The 25000-nt window shown below is 43.6% G+C and overlaps 1 protein-coding gene across 2 annotated transcripts in view; it reads right to left on the bottom strand.

Moving 5' to 3' along the window:
* Positions 1 to 25000, bottom strand: part of LOC146610183 (ERC protein 2) — a 138701-nt gene that overhangs the window by 26608 nt on the left and 87093 nt on the right. Inside the window, exons 11-13 of one of the 2 annotated variants that reach the window (XM_085343987.1) lie at positions 20233 to 20326; positions 13245 to 13397; positions 9649 to 9809 (exon numbers count right to left, since the gene is read on the bottom strand). In XM_085343987.1, the coding sequence (XP_085200113.1) occupies positions 9649 to 9809; positions 13245 to 13397; positions 20233 to 20326 (408 nt within the window). The remainder of the gene's footprint in view (positions 1 to 9648; positions 9810 to 13244; positions 13398 to 20232; positions 20327 to 25000) is intronic. The other variant, XM_085343988.1, reaches the window with a different exon arrangement.

Below are 25000 nucleotides of genomic sequence, written 5' to 3'. Positions count from 1 at the left end.
TTCTTCCATTCTAAAATCGCTCGCTGCACACTCTCTATTCACTCTCAGTTCACGCTTCCATCTGTCAAACTAAATGCACAGTTGTGTATTAACCTAATTTTAAATTCTAACTGGATTTATGAGCATTTATATCTGCACAAGCACTTCCTCTCTTGACTGCCCTTTCTTCTTTTCATTCCTTTAGCGACCCTGAGGGCAGGACCATTGTTTAGAAGGGCGTCACTGGTCCCCTCTGGGTGCTGTGTCCCGGGCTGCCTCTTTATGGCTGCAAGGCCCACCTAATCAATTGCCCACTCCTGCGCACACAATTAGTCTTGAGATTTATACAGCCGGGTAAACTTAGGGGTGTTAGTCTCCCTAAGGCCAATCAGCATTCATGGGCTTTCCAGAGAGTTCTCCTTATACGCTGGCCAAACGACACTAATAAGCTTTAAGTGTGTGTGTGCGCGTGCATGCAAGCGTGTGCACGTGTTTGCGACTGACACTAATTAGCAGCGCTGGTGCACCTATTTCCTCAGCACCATTTCCTGTGATAGTAATTATTAGGTATGTGTGATAAATTCCAGGCCCTCTTCCACCCGTCCCGAGATAAAACAAGAGGAGAACAGACAAAAAAGAGAGGCGGGAGAACGTTTCATACTCAGAGGAAGTTAAGTAGGTCAGTGTTAAAAGAGCGATGAAGCAAAAGTCGGAAGAGATACTGAAAGAATGATTTTACTCAAGTGGGGAACTCGGTACATAGTTGAAGGCAGTTTCCACATGCAACATTCCCCCATTGGCTCCTTGATGTGGCCTCCCTGTCTTTCCTTATGATTGTCAATCACTGCATTCCTTTTGCATGTGTGTGTGTTTTTTAAATCTTTTTCACTTCTTTTCTTTTCCTAATCACTCCAACTTCAATATGTCATTTATCAGATTAGGACAAAAATTGCGTCTTTCTTTGGAAAGACTCTTCCATCTCTATCAGTTTAACAAAACACGTATATCCACTGTCGACCCTCAGCAGACGTCCTCAGAGTGTCACAGTTCATCACCACTTTTATGAGCCTTCATCTCACTTACGCTTTAACTTAAGGAGACAATGCCACTTCTCATAGCCACTCCATGGTTCTTGAAACCTCACTGGTACCTCGGCCCAGCAGTTCTCACACTGACGCTTACAGAGAGTGTACATCTGTGCAGCAGCCATGCAAAACTCAAACCAGGGTTTACAAACTGTGCAGAACTTCCAAATCGTATTTAATGGGTAAGTCGGTGCTTGCCAAGCACGCTATCTGACTATAGGCACCAGTAAAATATTAATAAGTAGTGATAAAATATAACCATAATTGATGTTAAAACAGCCCAACTTGTGGCATGAGCAGATTTGGGTCCAGGAGAAAATGGCTACAAAGATTTAGTGTTAAATATAGTATTCAAACTCTAAGAGTGTTAGCCGAGCCGAGCAGTATCCAACTTGAAAACCTAAATGCGTGAGCAAACTTTACATGTATCTCTGGACTATTTGTTTCCACCCTTGCGGCTCGCATTATAGGATCTAGAAAGAAGTCTCCATTACCTTACTATACCGAACAAGCGACTTGGAAGCATTTCCATGTGATGAAGTCCTCCATTGACAAAACCTCAAAGGACGAGTTGGAGGAGCTGGGTGGAGCCTGCCTAGGCCTTGACATAATAAGACACCTATAGGCTCAACAGCTGACACACACGTCGAAGGTAAACACATGTGTCAGAGGGCACAGGAGCATAGACAGACATGATGAATGGGCTGAAGATCCCACGAGGCGGCGCGCATACAAACTTGCTCAGAGAGGGGAAGGTGATGTGGAGTCAGCCCCTCCTCATCGCTGCAACACAGAGAATCCCATTCACATACGGCACTGACCCTCCATGTCTCATCATTACCTATCACAACAATGGTGCTATAACGCCACGCGGTAATTGTGCGCATATGGCTGTGCAAAGGTGCATAGGTGTGAGCATCCACTTCAAGTTCTTGTGTACAAAATGCTGTGACGTCATATATTTCCGTGAGCTCAGAGTCATTAGCAAAATGATGTCAGTATATGTGAATGTAATTTTTAGAAAAACCACAAAAACATAATATTGCCTATATTGGCTTGCTGAAGATATGAACGTGTAAATGAGGCTTTTCAGTCTAAAGGTGTGTGTGAGTGTGTGCACATGCTGCATTCATTTGTGTGTTCGTTTTTAAGTTTGTGAAAACCCGCGTGTGTGTGTCCAGGTCCCTGCGAGAGATCAGTGAGCAGGGACATGACCTTGCCAGTACAGCTGGTCTCTCTGTGTGTTTAGTCAGTGTAACCATGGCGATGGTGCTATGCAGACAGGATGTCTACATTGGGGATTTTGAAGTCATAACGTCGCTACTGCTCTAAGCTTCATTATGCCATGAGTTACTGTAAGCGGGCAGCAGATGGATATGTGACAGAATGTAATCTGGAGTTGTAATTGAGGTCTTGCTATGTTTCCACTGTGTAGAATATTTCATTTGCACTTGAGTGAAGACATGATAAAAGAAATGAGTGGTGGCATTTGACCTGAATTTACTTTTGTATAATCTCACACCATAACTGTTCAGAAGGCTTTCAAGCGTCAAGGACAAATGTGGGTATAATAGGATATAAAAAGCTTAAGGATCTTGTTTGTTATTTTCAGCCTTTCTGTCCAACATGTTATTTAGAACCTTTTTAGAGAAGAAGAAAAAGCAGACAGCTATATTAATGTCATATTTACAACGTCTCTTTATATGTTCATTTAGTTATTAAATTGGATTCTTATAGCAGTTACTGTCACAAAGAAACAGCTATTCAGAGTATATTTTCTCTGTGTTTAATCATTGCATTTAAAGCTTTCTATTTAATCTTACTTTAGTAGTTTAGATTTGTGTCCATCAAGCAATACCAGGAAGAAGTAGGAGATCACTTCGAGTAAATGTAAGTTAAGACATTTTTTGCCAAATATTCAAAGTAATAAAAAAGCCATCTTCAATGACAGAAGCACATAATATGATCGCCGACAGAGATATTAACATTAGCGAGTCTGTTGGGAAGTTCATTAGGAAACAAAAACCAATGACAAACTGCTGCAAGTACTAAAAGATGCTTGGAAGAACCTGCCTGCCAAGTGTCTTCAAAACTGTATAAGACTACTAAGGAAATCAAAGCTCTTTTGAACTAAATACTGACTTTATTTATTTAAAAAACAAAAAAAACAATTGGTGGCCAATTACTTGAAAACATGCTCCACCTCTCCATGAATCGCTTCCTTATCGTGGTGGAGGGGTTTGTGTGACCCAGGGATCCCAGGGGCTATGTTGTCTGGGGGCTGTTGTCTGATTGGGAGGAACGGCCTCCCTGATCTGAACCCGAGCGGTGCTTTGTTACTGGACTTCTGTGCAAATCACAGTTTGGCCATAACGAACACCTTGTTTGAAAATAAGAGTGTCCATAAGTGCACGTGGCACCAGGACGCTCTGGGCCGCAGGTCGATGATCGATTTTGTAATCGTATCACCAGACCTGCGACCATATGTTCTGGACACTCGAGTAAAGAGAGGGGCTGAGCTGTCAACTGATCACCACCTGGTGGTGAGTTGGATCAGGTGGCGGGGGAGGACGCTGGACAGACCCGGTGCACCTAAACGCGTAGTGAGGGAGTGCTGGGAACGTCTAGCAGAGGCCCCAGTCCGCGAGATCTTCAACGCACACCTCCGGCAGAGCTTCAACAGCATTCCGAGGGAGACTGGGGACATTGAGTCCAAATGGACCATGTTCAGCGTCTCCATTGCCGAAACTGCTGCATTGAGCTGCGGCCGCAAGGTGGTTGGTGCCTGCTGTGGTGGTAATCCCCGAACCAAATGGTGGACACCAGAGGTGAAGGGAGCCACCAGGCTGAAGAAGGAGTCCTATCGGGCTTGGTTATCCTGTGGGACTCCGGAGGCAGCTGACAGGTATCGACAGGCCAAGCGGAGTGCGGCTCGGGCAGTGGCTGAAGCAAAAACTCGGGTGTGGGAGGAGTTCGGAGAGGCCATGGAAAAAGACTTTCGGACTGCCTCGAAGAGATTCTGGCAAACCGTCAGGCGTCTCAGGAGGGGAAAGCGGTGCTCTACCTGCACTGTGTATAGTGCTGGCGGAGCGCTGCTGACGTCGACTGAGAAAATTGTCAGGCGGTGGAAGGAATACTTCGAGGACCTCCTTAATCCCACTGACACGTCTTCCGAGGAGGAAGCAGAGTCTGGGGATGAGGGGAATGACCCGCCAATTTCCGGGGGCGAAGTCACTGAGGCAGTTAAACAACTCCTTGGTGGCAGAGCCCCTGGTGTTGATGAGGTCCGCCCCGAGTTCCTGAAGGCTCTGGACGTTGTAGGGCTGTCCTGGTTGACACGCCTCTGCAATGTTGCGTGGAGATCAGGGGCAGTACCTGTGGACTGGCAGACCGGGGTGGTGGTCCCCATCTTTAAGAAGGGGGACCGGAGGGTGTGTTCCAACTACAGGGGGATCACACTCCTCAGCCTCCCTGGGAAAGTCTATGCCAGGGTGCTGGAAAGGAGAGTTCGTCCGCTAGTCGAACCTCGGATACAGGAGGAACAATGCGGTGTTCGTCCTGGTCACGGAACACTGGACCAGCTCTTTATCCTCTCGAGGATACTTGAGGGTGCATGGGAGTTTGCCCAACCAGTCTACATGTGTTTTGTGGACTTGGAGAAGGCATTCGACCGTGTCCCTCGGGGTGTCCTGTGGGAGGTGTTGCGGGAGTATGGGGTGTCTGGCCCATTGCTACGGGCCATTCGATCCCTATACAACCGTTGTAAGAGCTTGGTTCGCATTGCCGGCAATAAGTCGGACTCGTCCCGGTGGGTGATGGGCTCCACCAGGGCTGCCCTTTGTCTCCGGTTCGGTTCATAATTTTTATGGACAGGATTTCTAGGCGCAGCCAAGTGGTGGAGGGCTTTCGCTTTGGTGGCCTCAGAATCTCATCTCTGCTTTGATGTGGTTCTGTTGGCTTCATCGGGTGAGGGCCTCCAGCTCGCACTGGAACAGTTCGCAGCCGAGTGTGAAGCAGCGGGAATGAGGATCAGCACCTCCAAATCTGAGGCCATGGTTCTCAGCCGAAAAAGAGTGCCCACTCCGGGTCGGGGATGAGTTCCTGCCCCAAGTGGAGGAGTTCAAGTATCTCGGGGTCTTGTTCGCGAGTTTGGGAGAAGGGAGCCGGAGATCGACAGACGGATTGGTGCGGCGGCTGCAGTGATGCGGATGCTGCACCGGTCCGTCGTGGTGAAGAGGGAGCTGAGTGTAAAAGCGAAGCTCTCAATTTACCGATCGATCTACGTCCCTACCCTCACCTATGGCCACGAGCTGTGGGTAGTGACCGAAAGAACGAGATCGCGGATACAAGCGGAGGAAATGAGCTTCCTCCGAAGGGTGGCTGGCCTCTCCCTTAGAGATAGGGTGAGAAGTTCGGCCATCCGGGAGGGGCTCAGAGTAGAGCCGCTGCTGCTCCACATCGAAAGGAGCCAGCTGAGGTGGTTCGGGCATCTGACAAGGATGCCCCCTGGGCGCCTCCTGGGTGAGGTGTTCCAGGCGTGTCCCACTGGGAGGAGGCCCCGGGGCAGACCCAGGACACGCTGGAGAGATTATATCTCTCGGCTGGCCTGGGAACGCCTTGGTGATCCCCCGGATAAGCTGGAGGAGGTGGCTGGGGAGAGGGAGATCTGGGCCTCTCTGCTTAGGCTGCTGCCCCCGCGACCCGGCCCCGGACAAAGCGGATGAAGATGGATGGATAGATGCTCCACATGAAAAGTAAAAATATTTAAAAGGTATGCGTTCTTTGTTTCAGTGTGATGCAGGTATTTGCTGATATATGTTGTGCTAAAGTTGGTCATTTTACTCCAACAACTGCTCTTCATATGGCTCTTCCAACTCTTTACAGCTATAGTTCAGCTTCACATTTCTTTCTTCCACCACTCCCTACATCCATCAGTCCCTCCATCAATCCCTGGCCCAGCATATCATTCTCCATCATGTACTATTTCCTCCCTAAATCTATGATACAACTTCCTCTTTTCCTCATTCTGTCTTGTAATTTTTTCCTCCATCTCTTAACTTTTCAACTTGCCACTTAGCTACCCCAAAGAAGTTCCGCTTTATCAACTCTGCATCGAAGCTGCCACTGTTTTTCCCCCCTTTCTTTCCACTATCGTCGTTTCCATCACTGAAATGTAAACAGAGATAATATCACCTACATTCCCAAAGTCTATAGAAGGATCAGGTTCAGTAAGCCACTGCGATGTTGTGGCATATATAGTTTTATCCTATTCAGACTATGGAAACATCTCAATGACTAGCTATTCAAAATGTCCAAACACATAATTTCTCTATTGTGCACCTATACCCCATGACCCAAGACTTGTTTAATGACTAGCTCCTCCAGAGGCCATCTGTGTGAGTGTGAGTGTTTGTATGTGTGTGTGAATATTGTACAGTGTGGTGGAAACTCAATCTGGTGTGGGGTGACAGAGGAGACCTGCAGTGTTCTTAAGCATTAAGCATTCAGCTATATAGCTATATCTGTAAAAGGCAAATATGAAAATGCTCTCCCTCTCTCTTTCTCACACACACACACACACACACACACACACACACACACACACACACACACACACACACACACACACACACACACACACACACACACACACACACACACACACGATGAACAGGGAAACCCAGAATGCAATGAGAGTATTGAAAATGCTTTTTCCTTCCTTGTCTCTTTCATTAACAGTGTTGAAAAGCCAAGAGTTCTCTACCTCCCTCTGGCTTACACACACACACACACACAGACACACACACGCACACATATATATGCACACATTAAAGACACACACAGAAAGCTCTCCAATTCATTGGAGACATGCCTCGCATGGTTTGCTTCAGCTGGTCTTCTTGACAAATGCCACATTACAGCAGAGGGAAGGAGAAACTTGGCATGCAATCAAACTTCTCTCATGATTTAAGATTTGAAATGCTTCAGCATGTGCAGTCCCTCCATTCCACTCTCTGCTCCCTCTCATTCCCTCTTTCTGCCCGAATGTTTTCTGCTTTCCCCCTAACGTGTCTCGCTTGTTACCTCTCTTTCATTGCTCTATCTTTCCTGTTTAGCTTTCCCTCTGCTAACTTGGAGCAGAGCTGTGCTCTGGGAATATGGCCCCTTTTAAAGGAGTAAGCCACAGTTTGTGTAAGTATGTGCATGTCTGCAGACGTGAGTGATTATATGCGAGTTCCACTGAGGCTGTGTGTACGTTCTGCAAGTGTATCTTTGCAGCTTGTTCAGATGTGTGTCAGTCTCACGAAGCTTTGCCCTTTGCAGTTCAATAGTCCTTTAATCCTCATCACCAGTGACCCCTAACCCCTGCTTCTAACCTCTTCACGCACACACACACTTAACCGTGTACAACAGACCACACACACAAACATGCACATTCATGCCTCTCATGTCCCCTTATCAATGGCACATTTCTAAAGGTCTTACCAATGCAGGCTTGAACAAAAGCTGAAGGTTCTACTTTGTTGTTTTTGTTGTTCATGTCAGCGAATCATCACAACAACCTTCTTCCTCAGACATATTTCTAATAAAATCAATATAAGCTACCGGACCACTAACTCACTAAAATAATCACATGCTACTTTGCTGAGCATTTTTCTATACTGTACGTAGACCACGCTTTCTGACTTTATCATATGTTATTCATTTCCACTGATAAACATTCCCAGTAATGCTTGGAGGGTGGAAATTGAAACAGACAGGAAGGTGGTTTGTATCAGCAGTGTGTGTGTTTGTGTGTGTGTATGAAGATAGACAGGCAAAGGGCACCCTGCTGTCAGTAGTCAGAAATACCCTATACAGCTATATGTACATCAGATATGTGTGGTCTGAAGAGCTGAAGCCACAGTAGGCTTTAACAATTGTGTTTTCAATACATACAGAATGTGCCAGCCTTCTCTTTTGTACTGCACTGAGTAGCTGACATTAAAGGCATTTCTCCGCAGCACATGACAAGCAGATATGTGGTTCCATGCTCCTTCAATCAGAGCGCTCAAAGCAAACGCACATGTAGCCAAGCCACTTGCAGATCACTGAACTCACTCACACATCCATACACAACCACTGACATACACTCACACATGGAAATGCAAACAGTTCTACACATCCTCCTCCTAAGCTTCCTTCTGCTCTAACTCCCTCTGTGTCACAAAGACACACGAAGCAAGAGCTGCACACAAATCTAAGACTACACCACCTGTCCTCAATAAACTGAACTTTTCACGAGGCACCTTTAGACAACGGCTGATCCTGCTTCAGAATACACCTCAGAGCTGATGTCTATATCACACTCAAACACGAACGCATATGTGAACAGGTGAGCAGATAAATGTGCCTAATACAATATTAGACACAGGTTTATGAGCTGCAGTGAAAAAAATGCTGCTATTTTTACAAATGTTCTTGATAAAACAGTGAGTAAATCATGCCAGTGCCCATCATACCATGCCAAAAAAAGAAAATCTACTTTTATGGGCTGTCAGTCACTTGCACTCACACTTTTAGTGTACTTTTATCCCCCCTTCGGAGGCAGCTGTGGCTCAGGAGGTACAGCAGGTCGTCTACCAATCGGAGGGTCAGGGGTTCGATCCTCCAACTTGCATGTCAAAGTATCCTTGGACAATATACTTAACCAAGAGTTCCCCTGAATGCATTTATTATAGTGTTTGTGAACATTAAGTTAGTGCTTATGCACAGAAAAGGGCTTTTGTATGAAAGGGTGAATGAGGTTTGTAGCAAGAAAGTGTTTAAACTGAGTAGAAAAGTGTAGAATCGCTCACTACCAGTCGATATGGTAGCTCCGTGTCAACACGTGGGGTACTGGGGCAATAATTTAATTTTAAAAATGCATAACTAAGAAATTACTATGTAACTGAAAACATTAACTTGGGATCAACAATTTCTACTTGAGATACATTTGAATGGCATTTATGTAATAGTGTAATGGAGCCAAAAACAAAGATTAGAAAGTTAAAGGACAGTGGTTTAATTCCAGACTCTCCCAGTCTGCATGTTGATGTGTTCCCTGACTCAATACTGAACCCCAAACTGCCTCAGATGCATCAAATCACATGATTTTTAAAAAAGTAAAACATTTGATAATTAACTTCTTACAACTGAAATTATTCACACAGTCCTGATGTTTCAGGGAAATAATGTTAAACATGGTGTCCAGTGCTGTGACTTCTTACCTAAAAACATGGTGTATTTCTAAAGTAGTAATACAGCATGACTCAAATTTTTACCCCTCTGTTAGCATCTTATTACTAAAATATCCAGTGCTACTCATTTTACTACACATCTTGCACTGCAAGAACGTTGCCTTTAACTTTAACCTAAACAATAAGCACATGAAAATGGCACGTTTCTAATATTGTGACCTAAACCACAACACTAACCACTTTGTAAAGACAGATGTTTGGGCCGACAGCTGTACTCAATTCAGTTAAACTTCAACTAAAAGCTACCTAATGTAACTGAAAGTGAGTGCGGTATATGTAGACATGTAGGTGACTGCGACACTCACTTCATCTCCAGAATCTCCTCCAGCTGCTTTCGTCTCTCCTGTCGCAGACTGTTCAGATGTCCGTCTCTTTCATGCAGCGACTGCTGAGTGGAGGACAGACGCACTTTTGTGGCGTCCAGCTCCTGGCGCGTCTTCTCCAAAGCTCCCATCAGCTCCTCCAGCTATTCAGTGGAAGACAAAGAAGGAAGGTGGTATAAACACACTAGAGGACCCACATTGATCCGTTCTTAATTATAAGATAAGTTTATAATAATACAAAGAAACATGTCTATTCTGCACTTATGCATGCACACTCACACACAGAAGTGAGCATGCTAAAGTAATTTGATATAGGACAAGTTATCTGCTGTCTGTGTGTGTGTCAAGAACGTGTGTTGGATTGCTAAAAGATGACATAAAATGACAGCCTAAACATTGAAAATCAATGGCCAGCTGACATTTAGGAGCAGGAGAAATTACTCGGGGTCACAGGTTAGCTGAGTGATTGTTCTGACCCTCTCCTCTCAACCCTCGCCTTTCACTTATCATATTCTCAAGTGCAGTTGTGCTTTAGAGCTGAGGATAATGATCAACCTCTTGACTGCATCCTCTGTATCTGCACACACATGTGTGTCTGACAGGATATGACCTCAGGGCGTCATTAGACAGGAAGTGTCTAATTGTCTAACAGCTAGCACTTCACAATAGGATGCAGTATTACTCAAGCATGTACAGATGTAAATGTAAAACAACAGGAACATACATTTATCATTGTTTACTTTTGATGAGCTGCTAATTTGTGATACAGGGTAAAAAAAATCTAAAGTTTGGAAGAAAAAAAGGAGAAAGAAAAATGCAGAGAAAAGGATTATTGGGGAAAACCACTGCATGGGGTAGGACATGAGAGAAAGGAATGGGCCTCTTTTATGAAGGAGCCAAATGGTTCACACATTTTCAGGACAGTTTCCATCTCCTCCAGTTTTCTAGGTGTGTTTCACAGATGTCAGCTTACGTGCTCACTCTTCATGAATATCACACGCTGAATACGAGAAGAAAAAAGCAAAGGGAGTGCGGAGCGCTGAAACTTAAACAGTACGGTTGGAAAATGACGACTTTCAGTCAAAACTTCTTCAAAATGTAACAAAATATTCAATATATTCAATAAAATACACCCCATAGCTCTGCCAAGAACAAGTGACCTCAGTAGTTTCTAGCTGTTAATAGACCGAGCAACGTCAAAATATGCACGTCTCCAAACTTACACCATTTTAATATTCACTGTTTGATTCCATGATCGAGTGCATACAAAGCCAATCTTTTCTTCTTGAAAGCCAAGGGTCACACACACAGCTCCACTTACACCCACCACATGCCTATTAACCCTCATGCACCAACTTTTCCCTTCCCAGTCCCTTATTAGTCCACCACCCAGGCTAGCCCTCACTTCACAATCACATCATTAATAAGGAATACAATGCATTTTAGTGAAATTAGGGACCTAATCAGCTTAGCAGTGAGCCTGTGCGTGCTAATTTAGCTCAACTTCAAGGCAAAGCCCCCCAGCCAGGCTAAGGCCTTCTAAGGCTGGCCCAAAGCCCCTTTAGTTGATAAGCTGATTGAGGGCTCAGAGGTAAGGGCCAAATCCCTCTTGTCCGTTTGCGTTGTGTTGCTGGTTCAAAGGCCTAGTTCAAACGCCACAGAGGGGAGAGCAAAACAGCAGAAATCAAGAACAAGAGAGAGAGAGCGCGGAGATAATTGCGTGAGACAACTTAAGAAGGCAGATGGGAACACGCAAGGCTCGGGACAGTGGCTGGACAGCAGAGATGATTGTATGAGAAAGACGAGAGGCAGAGGGAGTGAGAGACTTAGAAAACAAGGGTGTGAAAAAAAGTGACCCAGGGCATTACCCATGCTCCATTTCAGCAGGTCAGGCTGATGGAAGACTTTCAGCGCATTACACATCATGAGACTGATTACTCTGGGACAGAGGGGAGAAGAAAGAAGAAAATCAAGCAAAGAGTGAGGAGAGGAGGGGTGAGAATGTGAGTTTGGCAGGGCGGGCTGAAGCAGTGCCAGAGTCAGGTGATGTTTCAAAGGAACTGGTTCCTCTCTAAGTCGCTCCACGCACTCTTTTCCAGTCTCCGAGGCAAGACTGGTGATTGACTGACAACTGTCTAGTTTTAAAATGATGGCATGCTGAACCGCTCCCGTCTTATGTGGTAACGTTATTTTGGCTGACAAAGCTCACTCCTTTGACAGCGAACAGTGAGCATCGGTGACTGAGCACCTTGAGCACTCGGGCAGCTTTCCTTGTGTCAACAGTGTGGCTGTAACTCCATTCTAGTTCAGCTCGTGTCAAGTTCAGTCGCTAGTATGACCACACGCTGGCTCGGTATGTTTTCTATGCGTAGGGTTTGGATTGACTTATAATAAAGGCTTGTGACTATGGCTCGTGGGGTCAATGAATGTTAATGTGTCATCAGCTAGAAAAGGCTTTTCCTGAATCTTTGGGTAATCTCAGGTCACAGCTGAATCATTTACTTCTATGCGTGCAAAAAGTCCCTCAGACATAAATATACTTTTCTGACTTTGCAGTGAATCAGAATATTGTTTGATAAACACAGTATCCATGCTGAATGCAAGTCAAGCGTGCAAAAGTACAGAAATTGTGAAAAGAAGGGAGAAAAAAAACAAAAAAAAACAAGCCGCAGTTAGCGTTGGCGCTCGCAAAATTTTCTAAACTGAGTTTGACCTTCTCTTACTTTGCTGCTCCGGCCTCTCTTCATCTTTTAAACTCTCCCAGGAAGCACACGTGTGTGTTTGAGGCAATATAGCCGCCATTCTGCCTCAAAATGTTGGTTCTTGTTTTAACCGCCGATTGCTCTCATGTTACTTGTGGCACTCGTAAGTAATGCGAGGTCATTCTCATTCAAATGCATGCTCACACCGAGAGGAAACACACTCCCTTGCCTTGTTTCTCTTTCCCACCGCAGACACACCTACGTACACACACACACACACACACACACGTAAACTTTTTTGGGGCCTGCTCAAAGTTGTAGACGGACCAGCAGGCAGCCAGATAAGCAGGACATGTGGTTAAAAGGGGCAACCTGTGCTCCATCAAGTCTCCAGCTTTGTCAGTCACTCTGCTTACAGAGACATAAACTCACAACATCTCAAACGTATGCTTACATTTTCAAAGATGCAAAGTTAACAAGAAAAAACGAAAGGAGGCCACTGGAATTTTTTCTCCTTTTTTTTGGTTTGAAATTTCAGTCAAGAAGAATAAAATAAACAAAAGAGTGTTTAGAGAATAAAAAGTAAATTAAGAAGAAAAAGCAATAACAGAGAGGAAACAAAAGGCAACTACCCATTTGGTAATAATGATATAATGGTCTGCCTGCAGCTACATTTTGAACCACATGGAGGCGCAGTTAAGTTTTGTTTTTTGCAGTGGTCCTGAAGTCCTGAATGATCTGATCAACTGATCACAGAGTTTAAAAGGTACACAAGGAAACCTGTGTGGAGAGCCTCGAGACTATCTGTGTGCATGCGTGCGAGTAAATGTATATGGTGGTATGGCGCCCGATACGCGTGCGCTACGCCGGGTAAACCTGTCTCTGGGCCTGAACCCGGGCAGCCTCCTCCTGTGCCCAGAGAGCCTCCCTATGTGCAGAGGTGTTCATGCTTTCTCTCAGTGCCCTCTCCAGCTCCATGATCCGCTCAGCTGTGTCCCGCATGGCATCCTGGGAAGCCAAAAGAGGAAGCTAGGGGCATGAAGATTTAAGGGGAGGGGTTTTGGAAGCAAAGCAGCAAAAAGCAGGAAGATGAATGTTTTTTCAGTATAGTTTGTTCTTAAATGTTCAAACGATTTGGTGCACAAATCATCTGCATTCACACTGCACTGTTTGGTCCTTTGCAAAAAAAAAAAATCATTCTAGCTAAATCAGAAATGAAAGAAAAGAAAAACAAATCCTGCAGCTAGAGAAGCAAACAGACTTCCCACATGAAGAATTAGACACAGCCGAGACACAAGAGAGAGAGAAGTAGGGCAGAAAGAGTTTCTAAGTGCTGTGACCTTTGCTGCCATCCATGTGAGTGTGAGAATCTGTAGGTGTGGAGTAGACTGTGTGCATTTACATGCAGTTTGTGTGTGGCCTTTCACACCTATGGTGAGTGGAAGAAAAGGATCCGCTTCCACCCTGGTTGATGGAACTGTGAAAGAAAACACTGGACAGAAATAATAAACCCTCTGATTCTCCATCTCGCCACCTTTCTTTTTTTGTCAACTTTCTCTGCAGCACCGAAAGCGTTGACTCACTTTCTAGTTCACACGTTCACACTTTTCTGGGAGCACTACAGAAGCTTTGTGGACACGTGGACGAGGAAACAGTTTCCAGTGATTTTAAATGGTTAAACTAATGAACTGATAAAGCAAACTTATAAACTTCACACTAAACCCCAGATCTGAATTATAGAATTACAATCAAATTCTGGTTTGAACTCATATCAAACAATGAGCCTTTAACTATTACGGAAACATATAGTCCCATAATTCTCTGTAGAGTCACAGTGACACAAGATGACAATAAGAAGGGTATGTAAGAAAGAACAATTAATGGCAACACGCTACAAAATCTGTCCATAAGGAGCAACAAAAGTGTCACAAACCTGATATACTCATGCCTTACATCTACATGTAAAATATAAATGTGAACGAGGTATGTGAAAAGCAATAAGCACTGTTGAGTAATAGGGATGGCCGGACGCTCTCTAGGAAACGTGAGAATAAGTCTGGCTGACTGCTGTTAAAATGATATTTCATCTCAGAAATAGATGCTACATGTTTGTGAAAGTGAATATAATCTTTGAAAGAGTGGCATCAGCCAGCTTTAGCTGCCCTGTAAATGTGCACATGTCTCATGTCTGACAGGGATCTAGAAAATATTTTGTATTACAAGAGAAATCGCTTGTGATGGATTCCACACATGTAGTGAAAGTCATTTTATGAGACAGCGCCAGGAACACACAAGTTGCACATGAATAGCTTATTAAGTGCCTCCAATAAATACTAAAGAAGAGGAAATAAGTATAAGGTTGGTACAATTATCAGCCCATCAGTGCAGGAGGCTAACTCACTGAGCGAGTCAGTGGTGCAGACTAAAACTGCAGCAACAGGATTATCCGTAAGTGTGATGAAAACATTGCCAAGCCATCCGAATCACAAGTGGATAATTGTGGCACGTTACGTCGGCATGGCACAGCTGGAGGTGAGCGACAAACACCCACACGCACACACAGAGCCAGGCCGAGTGCGTCAACGGTCCGAAACTGTAATTGGATGTGACAGACAAGCAGTAACTCGATGCACCAGAATCAACAAGTACTGGTCTGACCCCACCCAACAGACAGAAACACGCACACACACACCCCACTGAGATGGGGCTGCCACTGCTGGACCCCTGAGTGTAACCTAACCAGAAAGCTGTGTCTGCCCCTGTATGAATGTGCACTATAAATGTGTCTGTGCATACATGTTTGCTTTAAGTTTTATTAGTAACACGAGAATATCGCTGGCTTTCAAGACTACAAAGAATGGGGAAAAATAGGGCAAGAAGATACAAAAGCACAGAGAACGGGGAGAAAAGTAAAGATAATTGCCTCTGCAGCAACAATCATCACCTAATTCCCCCAGGAAGGATCATTATGGCTCTGGTCTGTTCTGGCTTGATGAAGGGATTACGATCACTTACATAAACGAGCGGAGAGTGAGAGAATGCACATTTCCAGCAGTTGTGCACCTATGATCAGACATCTGTCTCAGTCTTTATGAACTGTTGTGTTTCATAATTTAAAATATGCTAAATATGTGTGCAGGGCCAGACATCTCATAAGTAATTTAGGTCCAGTTTACAGACTCTGGGAACAATCTTTTTTTTCTTCACATTTCCCCCTAAATCAAAAAACAAAACAAAAAACACAAAAAGAAGAAACCTTCCTTGCTATAATTCACTTTCAAAAACAGGTGAGCACCGAGGGTTGCTGATGCCTCTCAGTTACAGATAAAAGAGAAATAAAAGGCCGGTGTGAAGGTTTGAGGAGAATACTTCCGATGTGTTTTCTCTGTGTTTGTTAAGTGCAGCGTGGCGCGATGGAGACAATGGAGCAAAGAGATGTTATCGCTCCATCCCACATAAACTCTTCTGGCAAGATTGGGAGAGTTTGTTTGTGTGTGTTTACCCTTGGAGCGTGCTGTGTTCCTGATGGAGCCAGAGATAAGAGAGAGACAGAGAGCAGTGGAAAGAGAAAGGAAGAGGCCACAACCAGCCTCACCGCTGAGCAGACACAATCCGGTCGTAATGTCTGACGTCACTAGCCGTGTCTGGGCCTAAACTCCGCTGCAGGTCCATATATCAAACGATCACTATGGCATTACTGAGAGTTGAAAAACTGTCTAAAGTCTTTCATCTTTAATAAAATGATCAGCGTTCTGCTCTACCAGGTGTAACAACTGAGTTTAACATCCAGGCATCCATGAAAACGGAATTTATGACATTTAACGGAGTTAGAAGTTAGCAGGGAGTTAGCTCGCTAGCTTCTATCTAAATACAATGTAGCATGTCCTGACTGCGGGGTTTTGGAAACAAATTCAAACGTACAGCTCTGCTATCACTTCCAGCATAAATGAAGACAGAAAACTAAACAGCAGTGACGTTTGTAGGGTTACTGAAGTTGGGCTAGCTGGTATATAATGATGTGCTACGTGACCGCTAGCGACACAGCTACGTTAGCATAATATAAACAAGCTAACTTTTTTTCCACTCGATAAAAGTTAACGTGAGTGTTCTCGGTGGTCAGGAACAAATGTAATCGCATGGCAGGATGCTGTAAAAGGACCAAACTTCAGCCAGGAGAACAATACGAGGTTAGTCATTCATATACTGCTGCATGGGCTGGGCTGTAGTTACATCCTAAGGTTTTAAAAACTGAGCTTAAATAAATGATTAGCGGTAATAAAAGCCGAGGGAGGTCAACAGTGATCACTGACTGTTTTAGGAGCTTTTTGAGATCAAATAGAAGAAAATACAAAACATTAAACATGTTAACAACACAAAAGCCATATTAAACGCAGACTACTTTAGGCCCGGAAGTAGGATTCGTCACGTCATCACTTAACGACCGGATATACAGATTGTATGTTGTGTCTCCATAGCCAGTGAATATTTGATCTAATGTAACCTGACTTCAACATTTCAATGTTTTATTGGTATGCCTTTGTTGCATTTTTAACAAATTCCTCCTATATTTACCTCAAAATGTATTACATTAAATTGCTGTCTATTAGCTGACGTCTAAGAAACTTAAGTCTTATTCATGTTGGATTGATGTCCAAGTGATAAATTTCTTCTGAAACCTGCCCCAAAAATGGGGAAACGTTTTTCTTCAACTTAACTGCGCAATCAAATTGACTAAAATGTGGTGCACATGTGAAATCACTGTTAAAGTGGATTTTGCAATAACTCATAAGGATCAAAGGAGTCTTTGACGTCAGACGGTCTGGAGACAGAAATATCTATATTATAAACTGTTCTAATGGAGTTTGTGTGAATTTTATGTTCATTTTAAAACAAGTCTAAGACTCTACAGCCGCCTTTGTGGTTCAGTGAGACTATATCCTCAAAGCTTAAGCACAACATTGTTTTGGACTACATGTTAGCTTTGGCATAATCAAGACTGTCAAAGCTAGCATGCTCGTTTGTAACCGCACTATTGTTTGCCATGATTGTCCTTCTAGGTTAATGACATAGTAACAGTTATTAATGCCCAGAAATAGGTTGATGGGAATGTTTTCAATGAAGTGTATTAGAATTGAGGTTTTGCTGAAGGAGTTACCAACATGATTAAAATCATCTTGAGGAGACAAATGTGTGCCAAATTCATGAGATTTCATCCAGTGAACATTTAACTTTGAACCGCAAATGTTAAAAAGATGCAAAAGTTTGTTGTGGAAGAAGCTGGTAGATCATCAAAGTTAGGGTTTAAGCACTAAGTATAGTGGATGTCTGTATCGAGTTTCATGGCAATCCACTGAATAGTTCTCTAAATATCAAGATTAACCGAGAAAGCTTTAGAGCCATGCCGCTGGCACGGCTAAAAATCTGTGTTGAGACATGAAAGGAGTTAACGTTATAAAGCACGCATGGATAAGTGAAAGTATGCAAGAATGTTATGTAAGATGTCAGCACAAAAGGAATTACAGTCCAGTGAAAAAAAGAGCTTTCACAGGACACCATGCAGTGCTGTGGAAAACTAAGTACACCCACAGAATTAAGAAGGTGAGTAGCAGCAGCTTTTATAGTCTAGGTGTAACATATCTTTGTAAAAGCAGAAGTTTAATGGTCTGGAGCGTTCTGGTTCATCCTAACACAATCCCATAATCTTCCCAGTAGTGGGCGTCCCAGCAAATTCACCCCAAGGTCAGACTGTAAACAGAGTCTCAGAATAATTGCATTAAACCTAAGAGCTCCATCCCAGACAAGTATGGCTTGTTTGGAAGGGCTGTCAGGAGAAGGCCTCTTCTCTCTAAAAGAACATACTACTTCCTGTAGGTATGCACATTACCAACCAAACAAACTACACAACCTCTGCAACAACCTCAGGAGGGATGATGATTTGGGCTTTACAGCTACAGGACCTGAGCACTTTGCAGTTATGGAGTTAATCGTGAACTTGTCTGTACACGAAAGCATTCTAGAGTCAAATGTGACATGAATGCAACAGGACGATGAACCAAAGCTCAGCCCAAGTGCAATGCTGTGGTGGAATCATGTAGTCCTGTGAAAACTGTTCTGTATATTGTTATGCAGAACATCTGGCTCAGATTACTTATTAAGAATGAGAGCAGCTGGAAAGAGCTGCTTTTTTTTCTTCTCTTGGCCACGCCCACCTCTCAGGTGCAGCCAGTTGCTCTGAAGACCGACTGAGGCTCTTGCCAGAGGAAACAGCAAAGAATAGCACAGGAAACCAGGAGGGTGGAGCATCACAGATCAATGACAATAAACAGGGATTTCAGTCTGATTGCATGTATCTGCTTGAAGACGAACATTTCCTTTGCTCAGTATTTTTTAATATATTCAATAACTACAAAAATAAATGGAAATAACAAAATTTTGCAGACCCGAGGCCTTTCTCAAAGCTTCTTATCCAAGATGCTTCTTCTCCAATCTCTCCCAATTGACATATCTGAGCGTCTGCCACATTTAGTGCCATCCCAAACATTAAATGATGTAGTCAACAAAAATGTGATGGTTATATTGTATTCAGGATAAATGATACTAATGATAACACTGCTAATAATATGCTATAATAATAATAATAATATTTAAAAAAAAATACGAATCAGAGATTTTCAGAAAGGGCTTTTTAAAGAACCTCAAAGAGCCGAGGAGAGTAAAAGAGATCACAAACATAAAGGCGAATGACCGTGTAAGCTTCGAAAACAAGCAGTAAAATCTGGTAAACACTGAAGGTCAACAAGAGTTAGAGTGATGTGGTCACCTCCACTGGAACGAGTTAAAAGACGAACAGCAGCACTTGGAGGCCTGTCTGACATTCAAGAGGAGCGCAAATATACTTTGCTGTAATCTAGAAAACGATTGATGTCATTTGAATGTAAAGTGCTGTATATTCATGGGGACTGTTGCTACAGCCAAGCAGCTCGACAGAGTTCAAAATATGAAGATGTTTACAAAAAATAGAGAAAGGCCACCAAAGGAGTTTGGAGTAAGTTTTATTTTTCGCACATGAAAGAAGGAAGTTTGTCCCAAAGCTTGCAGCTGTATTTATATGCTACACCTGAATCAAGGGCGCTTCGTTCAGCTGTTAGTGTAACTTCAAAAAGACTCGCACTAAGGACGCACTAGGTAAGGTCCGCTTCAGCGTGTCCCACGTCCCTGTACCTGACATGCACGTCATGTCTCTTTCCAGCAATACTAATGTGTGTTTCACAGACACTGTTTAGATACAGAAATAGGAAGTTGAATGCTGGCTGCCAGAATACACAAATAGCAGAATAGTTCAGCAGAAAAACAGACTGAGAGAGACTCTTGGTCTGTTTGGCAGGAAGGTAAATGTACTTTACTTCATCCGTCCCCTGGGGATAACCTGGCATGGCTACACTCTGTATATTAACACCTCAGCCTGCAGACGAATAGAAGTATACGTGTGCACTCACACAGTGAGTCAACACTCTTGTTGACGTCTAAGCAGGTAAGCAACTACACAAATTACATCAGAGAGGGTACATCATGAGGTCTGACTAGACACAGTGTGCTGCTATTCCCATGTGAGTCACCATGATGCAGTTTTTAGGTATGGAACTGAGTTTTGTTTCTGGTTAAGACTCTGAGATCTATGAATGGAGGGACTACAGCACAGCTAAGAAGAAGAAGAAATTCATTGACATCATTTGCAATTGGTGGTGAGAGGGGAAACAAAAACAGGTAGATGAACTGAGAATGAACCAAACTGAACTCTGCTGGTTGGAAACATGAAAAAGAATCCAAACATAACACTGACAAAAACGTACGAACATAATCAAACCTGTGATAACGAGTGGGGATGTCCATCAATCAGGGCGTCTTTCCTCATCTCGCCTGGCACCGTCTGCTTCTGGATGTTAGGAGACTTGATTTGTCTTCAGACAGAGAAAAATGGATGACAACAGATAAACAAGGAGTGTTTGTTATATCATATATCAATGATCAAAATCTGAAATACATTAAATGACTAAATTTAATGCTATGAGATATACGGTCATTTGAAAGTACAAAACTGCTTGCTTTTTTGACATATTTGAGCCTTTTAAAGACGACAATTATCCATAAAAATATTCATCAAAATGACCATTTTCTTCAACAAAAAAGAAAAGGGGAAATAATTAATCAAACCTTCAACACCATGCAAGTAGAATTTGAGGCAAGTAGAAAAAATGCTTATGGACGCCTACAGAATGAGTCTAGCAAGTGATTGCATGTACAAATGCAAGAAACTCTTCAAGATGCAGATGAAGACATGTTGCATGAATGAGCGGTCAGAAAACTCAACAAACAGATGCCACAAACACAGGCAACATCTTTTTAAGTCAAGAGTGGACTGGCTTTCACCTCAGAAAAATAGTGCACCAGTTGAAATGTATGTTCTTAAAATGTATGACAAAACCAATTTTCCTTGAGGTTTTCTTCAAGTATATTGCCTTTGGACTTAGTTACTGTATCAAAGAGAATCAAAACATTAACCAACTATGCCAGAAAAGTGGAAGATTGTCATTATTAAGCCCCATCAGGAAACACATTTTTTGCATTTAAGCTATCCTTTGTATGAGGAACAATGGGAAGCCAGTGTGCAATCGGGGACCAAGATTTCTGCATCCTTATGTTGAAGTGTCCTTGGGCAAGAGACTAAAACCAAAGGACCTCCCTATGCACCCTTACAGGTTTCCATGTGTGCACGAGCTTTAAAAATATGTCTGTAAGTGCAGCTTGCAGTGCACTTTGAGTACAACGTAAAGGGGTGAAAAAGTATTAAAAACTAGAGTAGGTTAAGCACAGAGCACAAGTTAGCCTATATATCAAGTTGTTGGGCAGCACAGAGGCACATTGGTGGCCTCGCATCAAGGTTGTTGGGTTTAACCTGACAAACATGTCCAAAGATTGCTTGTCAGGTTAACTGGTGATTCTAACATTTGGTGTGATGGTAAATACTTACACAACACAAAAAATAACAATAATAACAGCAATAATATAAAAATTGGTGTGGGCATGGAAGAGCTGAGCCAAGGGTGAAGGAGTTTTCATGAAATTCATTATATTTCAGGGGGATAAATCATACAGAGTGAATGTTAAATGTCTGAACCTGTATTTACACATCCTAGCGTTATCAGAGGGGAAATCCTCGGCCTGCCCAGCACTGTGCAGCTGCAACTGATATCTGACCACTGGCACAACATGGTGCAAAACCGTGCTTTACTTGAAACAAAGAGGCTCTGAAGACGTTTTAAGTTAAAAGTTATAAATTATAATCAAAAGCATATAAATTAAAAAGTAAAACCTCTGACATTTATCCTCTGGTTCTGTGGTAAAACAGGAGCTTCCTAAGATGGAAACGATGGCTAAACTGGGAAAATTTCAAAGATTCTTGTGGCTAATGGGATTTTTTAAATGAATGGCTCCAGAGGGACAAACATGCAAAGTCTGGCCCTTGTGTCCACTTTTGAAAGATTGCTTCAACTATCAGCTGCACTGTGATGACGGGCGAAGGAGCGGCTCCCAGAGGAAACCAGCATAAACTTGGCGAGATCGTGCAAGCACCACATAGAAGGGGACGTTGTTTTCCACATGACGTGAACATATGTGCATAAATTACACTTCCTTGCAGTTTTTATTTTGCGTGTTTGCGTCTGCGTGTGTGTACCGACTATTGAGTACAGCACAATATTTAACACGTACAAATAAGTTCGCTTCATTGTCCTGTCTTGCTTTATCTGGCTTTATTTGTTTAGTTTTATTAGTTAAAACAAGTTCTGCATGCTTCATCTCAGAAGACTGCAGAGCTGCACTGTGTACAGTACATCAGGTAAGGATGAATGCTGTGTGCCGAGTCTTAGCAAGAAAGCAGACTGGGACAAGACAAGACACGACTGAGGTAGGTGAGACACTGCTGTGTAAATCTTTCAACAACAAAACACAAACATATGCAGACAGGAGATGCGAGCACATGCATGCGCACCACTGTGCACATAACCCACATTCTCCTTTTAAGAAATAAAATGCCACGAGTCTGATTACTGACAGAAACACACACATGGGTAGTAAATCTGCTGTCAGCGTTGTGTACTGCTCAGGTGCTGATTACAGAGTTGAACTGTGTAACCAGCCAGGATGGATATGTATTAACCTCCGCGCCAATCCCTGAGCCTTGGTATATGTGGCACACACATATTAGGTTTAAAAAAATATGGAAAACACACACAAGCCCTCACAGTAAACTCACTACTACTAGACACTCATTAACCACAAAATGCATGCACCCTGGTCTTAGGGTAGAGTTCATGTTTACTCACAAATATGCTCAAAATAGAATTAAAACACATCTCTGAGCTCCCAGTTAGGCCTTCGTACTTTAAGAGAAAAAGAAAATGAACAGAAAGTGCGAGAAAGCTGACAGTGACAAATTAGTGCTTAAGAGAACCCTCCAACACTGTAAACAAGCTGTGACCAAGCAGCTGCTAAAATGCGCCACATTATTATTCCACATCCACACTGGTGTGTTTATTCTGGGCGCAACCGACAAGCTGCCCCCACATGTGGGCAAATATTTGCTGTCACAGCCCTTAGTTGGAAGCATGTGTGTGTGCATGACTGTCTGTTTTCATGATTGATGTTGGTGTGCAATGAATGTGAAATATGTCTAATAAAAAGATGAATACATTTAACACCTTCTCACCTTGCCACACACACAACAGTAACCTTTAAAACCATTGAGGAAGTTTTGGTTATAATAACCAAACATCTCTAAAGTTAGAAATATCCTGTCTCAGAGTGACGCTGAAAAACTCACTCTTTATGCATTTATTACTTCCAGGCTGGACGACTGTAATTCATTATTATCAGGAAGTCCTAAAAACTCCCTGAAAAGCCTTCAGCTAATCCAAAATGCTGCAGCAAGAGTACTGACAGGGACTAGAAAGAGAGAGCAGATTTCTCCTGTTTTGGCTTCCCTTCATTGGCTTCCTGTTGAATCCAGAATTCAAAATCCTGCTCCTCACATACAAGGTCTTAAATAATCAGGCCCCATCTTATCTTAATGACCTTGTAGTACCATATCACCCTATTAGAGCACTTCGCTCTCGCTCTGCAGGCCTACTTGTTGTTCCTAGAGTATTTAAAAGTAGAATGGGAGGCGGAGCCTTCAGTTTTCAGGCCCCTCTTCTGTGGAACCAGCTTCCAGTTTGGATTCAGGAGACAGACACTATCTCTACTTTCAAGATTAGGCTTCAAACTTTCCTTTTTGCTAAAGCATATAGTTAGGGCTGGACCAGGTGACCCTGAATCCTCCCTTAGTTATGCTGCAATAGACGTAGGCTGCCGGGGATTCCCATGATGCATTGAGTTTTTCCTTTCCAGTCACCTTTCTCACTCACTATGTGTTAACAGACCTCTCTGCATTGAATCGCGTCTGTTATTAACCTCTGTCTCTCTTCCACAGCATGTCTTTATCCTGTCTTCCTTCTCTCACCCCAACCAATCACAGCAGATGGCCCCGCCCCTCCCTGAGCCTGGTGCTGCCGGAGGTTTCTTCCTGTTAAAAGGGAGTTTTTCCTTCCCACTGTCGCCATAGTGCTTGCTCATAGGGGGTCATATGATTGCTGGCTTTTTCTCTGTATCTACTGTACAATATAAAGGGCCTTGAGGCAACTTTTGTTGTGATTTGGAGCTGTGTAAATAAAATTGCATTGAATAACCAGAGACGTGTTAGAAGGGGGCGTAATCAACATTTCTATCAATATGTATATCTGTTATTACTCTCCCTTCTGGAAACCACACAGGTTTATAAGTCTGCCGTTTCATGTCTCTGGCTTGCATCTTTAAAAAAAATGTTTTTAATCACCATCTTGTTGATTTTATGAGTTTTTATCATTTTTATGAGTTGGGTTTGAAAAGTGACGCTGGACAGACCCGGTGCACCTAAACGCGTAGTGAGGGTGTGCTGGGAACGTCTAGCAGAGGCCCCAGTCCGCGAGATCTTCAACGCACACCTCCGGCAGAGCTTCAACAGGATTCCAAGGGAGACTGGGGACATCGAGTCCGAATGGACCATGTTCAGCGTCTCCATTGCCGAAACTGCTGCATTGAGCTGCGGCCGCAAGGTGGTTGGTGCCTGCCGTGGTGGTAATCCCCGAACCAAATGGTGGACACCAGAGGTGAAGGGAGCCACCAGGCTGAAGAAGGAGTCCTATTGGGCTTGGTTAGCCTGTGGGACTCCGGAGGCAGCCGACAGGTATCGACAGGCCAAGCGGAATGCGGCTCGGGCAGTGGCTGAAGCAAAAACTCTGGTGTGGGAGGAGTTCGGAGAGGCCATGGAAAAAGACTTTTGGACTGCCTCGAAGAGATTCTGGCAAACCGTCAGGCGTCTCAGGAGGGGAAAGCGGTGCTCTACCTGCACTGTGTATAGTGCTGGCGGAGCGCTGCTGACTTCGTCTGAGAAAATTGTCAGGCGGTGGAAGGAATACTTCGAGGACCTCCTTAATCCCACTGACACGTCTTCCGAGGAGGAAGCAGAGTCTGGGGATGAGGGGAATGACCCGCCAATT

This window comes from Diplotaxodon limnothrissa, linkage group LG20 (genome assembly GCF_057381915.1).
Source record: "Diplotaxodon limnothrissa isolate DT_005_m linkage group LG20, D_limnothrissa_male_GT1.1, whole genome shotgun sequence".
NCBI classification, from domain to species: domain Eukaryota; kingdom Metazoa; phylum Chordata; class Actinopteri; order Cichliformes; family Cichlidae; genus Diplotaxodon; species Diplotaxodon limnothrissa.
This window is presented reverse-complemented; position numbering and strand designations above follow the sequence as displayed.